Here is a 3988-nt window from a genome sequence, read left to right as displayed (position 1 = left end):
CAAGGAGTTGTGCTGCATGTTCTGAAAGAAAGGGCCTGATCTTCCTAATGTTGTATAAAGCAAATCTGCAGGATCGGGTAGTTTTAGCAATGTGGTCTGAGAAATTCAGATTATCATCAATCACAACTTTTTGAACGAGTTATGGTTGATGAGCCTAACTAGATGGTGAAATTTTTATAAAGTGATGGGTTTGTTGAAACCACACGCAGTTCTGTCTTAGCCAGGTTGAGTAGAAGGTGATGGTCCGTCATCCAACAAGAAATGTCTGTTAGACATGCTGAGTTGCGAGCAGCTATCGTCGGATCATCAGGATGGAATGAGAGGTAGAGTTGAGTGTCATCAGCATAGCAGTGATATGAAAAGCCATGTTTCTGAATGACAGAACCTAGTGATGCCATGTAGACAGAGAAGAGAAGTGGTCCAAGAACTGAGCCCTGAGGCACCACAGTAGCTAGATTTTGCGACCTGGACTCCTCACCTCTCCAAGATACCTTGAATTACCTATCTGAGAGGTAAGACTCAAACCACTGGCGTGCGGTTCCTGAGATGCCATTTTCCAATAGGGTTGACAGGAGAACCTGGTGGTTCACCGTATCAAAAGCAGCGGACAGATCCAGCAAGATAAGTATAGAAGATTTGGAAGTAGCTCTTTCCAGTATTAGGGCTTCAACAACTGAGAGCAAGGCAGTCTCGGTCGAATGTCCACTTCTGAAGCCAGATTGGTTGCTGTCCAGGAGGTTGTTTTGTGTGACTTCAACACTCGTTGAAGTGTTTTTGCAATTAAAGGTAGAAGGGAAACCGGTCTGTAGTTCTCTAAAAGAGTTGGGTTAAGAGTGGGTTTCTTAAGAAGTGGGGTTATACGAGCCTGTTTAAATGTTGAGGGAAAGAAACCAGTGTGAAGGGATGTGTTAACGATGTGAGTGAGTGCAGGTTCAACGGCAGGAGAAATGGCTTGAAGGATATGAGATGGAATAGGATCAAGAGGACAAGTACATTAACAATATTAACAAATGCTGCCTGCATTATTCAGTATTTTCACAAAAGACTAATATGTGAAAAAAAAAATCGAATGTTTTTCCACAAAATCCTCTTCAGCAGTAACTGAGACCTTATCTGCTTTTCCGGCTAAACCTGAGAGCAGCTTTGCAGTAGATATCTCCATTTATTACCACTAGGGAGCACTCTATCACCTGCTGTGACACAGTTACTTTAACAAGGGTCTCTCACTCTGAGACTGAACATCTCAACAACTGGAGGGGAGGGTAGGTGTTGTTTGGGGGGGGGGGGGGATGCAGTCACAGCGATAGAGAAATGTGTCCAAGGCCAAAAACCCATTACCACACGACACTTATGTAATGATCATAGTGTTTCATAGCAAAAATCGAATTTGCCACAAAGTACATGAATATATTATATAAACATAAATTGAGTTGCTCCGGAATGAGCTTCAGGCATCCAAGTGTGGCGAAACCTCCACATTAACATGCGCATTTATCGTTCATTACCATCAAACGACAATCAAAGCTGCTAGTGATGAATATCCCTATAACCTCTGCCAAGTATAGCCTATAATAAACTCAGCTTATCCAGGCTAACCTGATTTGTAATGCCACTGCAACTGTCCTTCCTGAAGACAAAGTGTACGGCTTTGTTTGTAGGCTGGGAGGTAGTTCCCATCATCCATCACTGTTCTTCAGTAGAAGGCGAGAAAAAGCCAAGCCATCTCTCACTGTCAGCGAGCACCACTGACGTCTCGTCTGCCTCGCAGAAACACTGTTCTCTAGTCTCCTGGAAGCAACGCCTATCGTTATCTTGAAGTTATTTTCTTGAGAGATGACAAAGATCTGGTCATGATTCTTGTACCTGTATGAATCACTCAGCAATGGTCAGGAACAGGAACTCCCTCTGGAGTATCTTAAAGCTAAATAACTCGCCCAAGGGCACCATGGTAGCAGAACAGTATTATAACCTTTCTTACTACACGATTGCTGAGAAACTCGCACATTTCATATACTGTATATATATTGTTGCCATGACTTAAAATCTGCCATCATTGATCATTGTAACAATTACTGTACTATTTATATTAACTTTAAAGGCCATTCACACTAAGAACGATAACAATATTAGTGTTCACATAAACACACCATAATGTTCTGTGATTATTATGTGATATAAGTTATGTGATCTGCAGCCTTATATGTGCAAGCTCTTTCAAGTCGTGTGGATTCTGATTGGTTGTCAATGTTTTTATTGTTCATCAGCTGAAAAAAAGTTCTGAGAGTGATTCCAAAGGTATTGTTCCGCTTTGTCATTATCGTTACAGTTGTAGTATGGACTTCCCAATTCTCATAGAATTAAAATGATTATTACATTTTTATAATTATAGTTACCATTACAGTTATTGTCCTTGTCCTTTGAACTGAATAAATTTAACTCATCTGCCATTCTTGTTCATTTAACTTAAAAATGTTGTATATGATACAAAAAAAATCTGCATTGAGGTGATTTAAATGTGTTTCTAAATTATAATTGGTTGTAAAAAGCAAACCAATAATCAGGTAAATTTCTGCACATTTTCCAGCATGACTTACTTTATCTAATAATACTATTTTATATAGTAGCAGCATTAAATGGAATTGCAAAACTAATGAATTTTCCCAAACAGATGTCCCAATCACTTGTTAGTCTGCAAATGTAGCCCCGCCCCAAAATCGCACCATTGGTCAAGCCAGAAGTTGACATGTTGGACTTCTAAAACAAACAAGAGCATGTTAAAAACATCACAGAACCACAATTGACACAACTACAGTCCCCAACCTACGAATGGCCATTTAGACTCAGCTCTTCACATTAGACTGGGACAGGAAAACATTATTTACATTTTAAAAATAACTTTTAAGCAATAAGCTTTTAGTAGTAAGCCTTAAGCTTGTTTGCAAAGAAAAAGGCACTAGCCCTCATCCTATGAATTAATTTAACGCACCTAGCTAACAACTAGGTGTGCATGCCTAAAGCTAATTTTCCAGCTGGTGCAACTCAATCTAATTTGTCTTCTCTACTGCCTCAATCAGCTTTGTCTCGAAATACACAACTCTATCAAAAAAAAACACAAACTGCACATGCCCTCTGGGGATGCAAGTAATGCCCTGGCTTGTAGACTGTGCAGTACCTCTGAAACATGATGGATTTCATGACCTTCCGAGTGGAGCAGAGGGGTTAAACAGCTTTCTCCTCAGTCGCCAGGTGTTCGCACAGGCCGGTCGGGCTGCACACACACAGCCAGACTGTCGAGGAAGAGTGATCGGCTAATTAGCCTGTCTGCATGTGGCCAATTGTCGCACAACTGACTGGCTTATGACGTACCTCACAGTGCTGGCCTTTGGCCAAAGCTGCGTGGGAATCGGTTTACTCTGTAACCTGTGTGTGGTGGGGTGTGATTTGTGTTATGTGTATATGTATGTGTATGTTAGTCGACCAACAACATTTCTCTTGGTATGGGTTAAATACAAATTCCTAAAATGTCTATTGCCAATATTTAAATGAACAGTTCATAGTTTATTTACCTTCTGAGCAACACAAAAGAAGAAATGGAGAAAATATTATACTTATTGTGTATATTATACTTATATAAATAATATATAATTTAATTTAATGTGTATGGAAAAAAAGCCACATGGGTTTGGAACAACATGACTGTGAGTACTATGAATTATTCTTTACATTTTAAGTAACTGTATTGCAATGCACAAAGAAACAATCCTCATTTTCAGCTTGTGCACCCACTGAGCTAAAAATGCTCTACAGAATAAGAATCATTTTTCACAACTGCTGGTAGAGGGTTTAAATGAACAAGACAGCTTGAATGCCATATGCGTCTGACCATGAACTCAACAAACAGATGAATTAATTATGGCAGGCACAGTGTGAACTGAACCGTTAATGACAAGACAGACAGATGAAACAGTCACTAACTTCTGTCACTGCT

At 39.8% G+C, this 3988-nt stretch overlaps 1 protein-coding gene across 1 annotated transcript in view; it reads right to left on the bottom strand.

The window, feature by feature from the left end:
- Positions 1–3185, bottom strand: part of pde4d (phosphodiesterase 4D, cAMP-specific) — a 42815-nt gene extending 39630 nt beyond the window's left edge. Inside the window, exon 1 of the mRNA XM_016446190.1 lies at positions 3173–3185. Coding sequence (XP_016301676.1) covers positions 3173–3183 — 11 coding nt within the window. The 5' untranslated portion in view covers positions 3184–3185. The remainder of the gene's footprint in view (positions 1–3172) is intronic.
- Between the last annotated feature and the right edge of the window lie 803 nt (positions 3186–3988).

The sequence above is a fragment of the Sinocyclocheilus anshuiensis genome, unplaced genomic scaffold (assembly GCF_001515605.1).
Source record: "Sinocyclocheilus anshuiensis isolate Anshui unplaced genomic scaffold, SAMN03320099.WGS_v1.1 scaffold107, whole genome shotgun sequence".
Classification (NCBI taxonomy): Eukaryota; Metazoa; Chordata; class Actinopteri; order Cypriniformes; family Cyprinidae; genus Sinocyclocheilus; species Sinocyclocheilus anshuiensis.
Note: the sequence above shows the minus strand (reverse complement) of the source record. Positions and strands in the feature narration are given on the sequence as shown.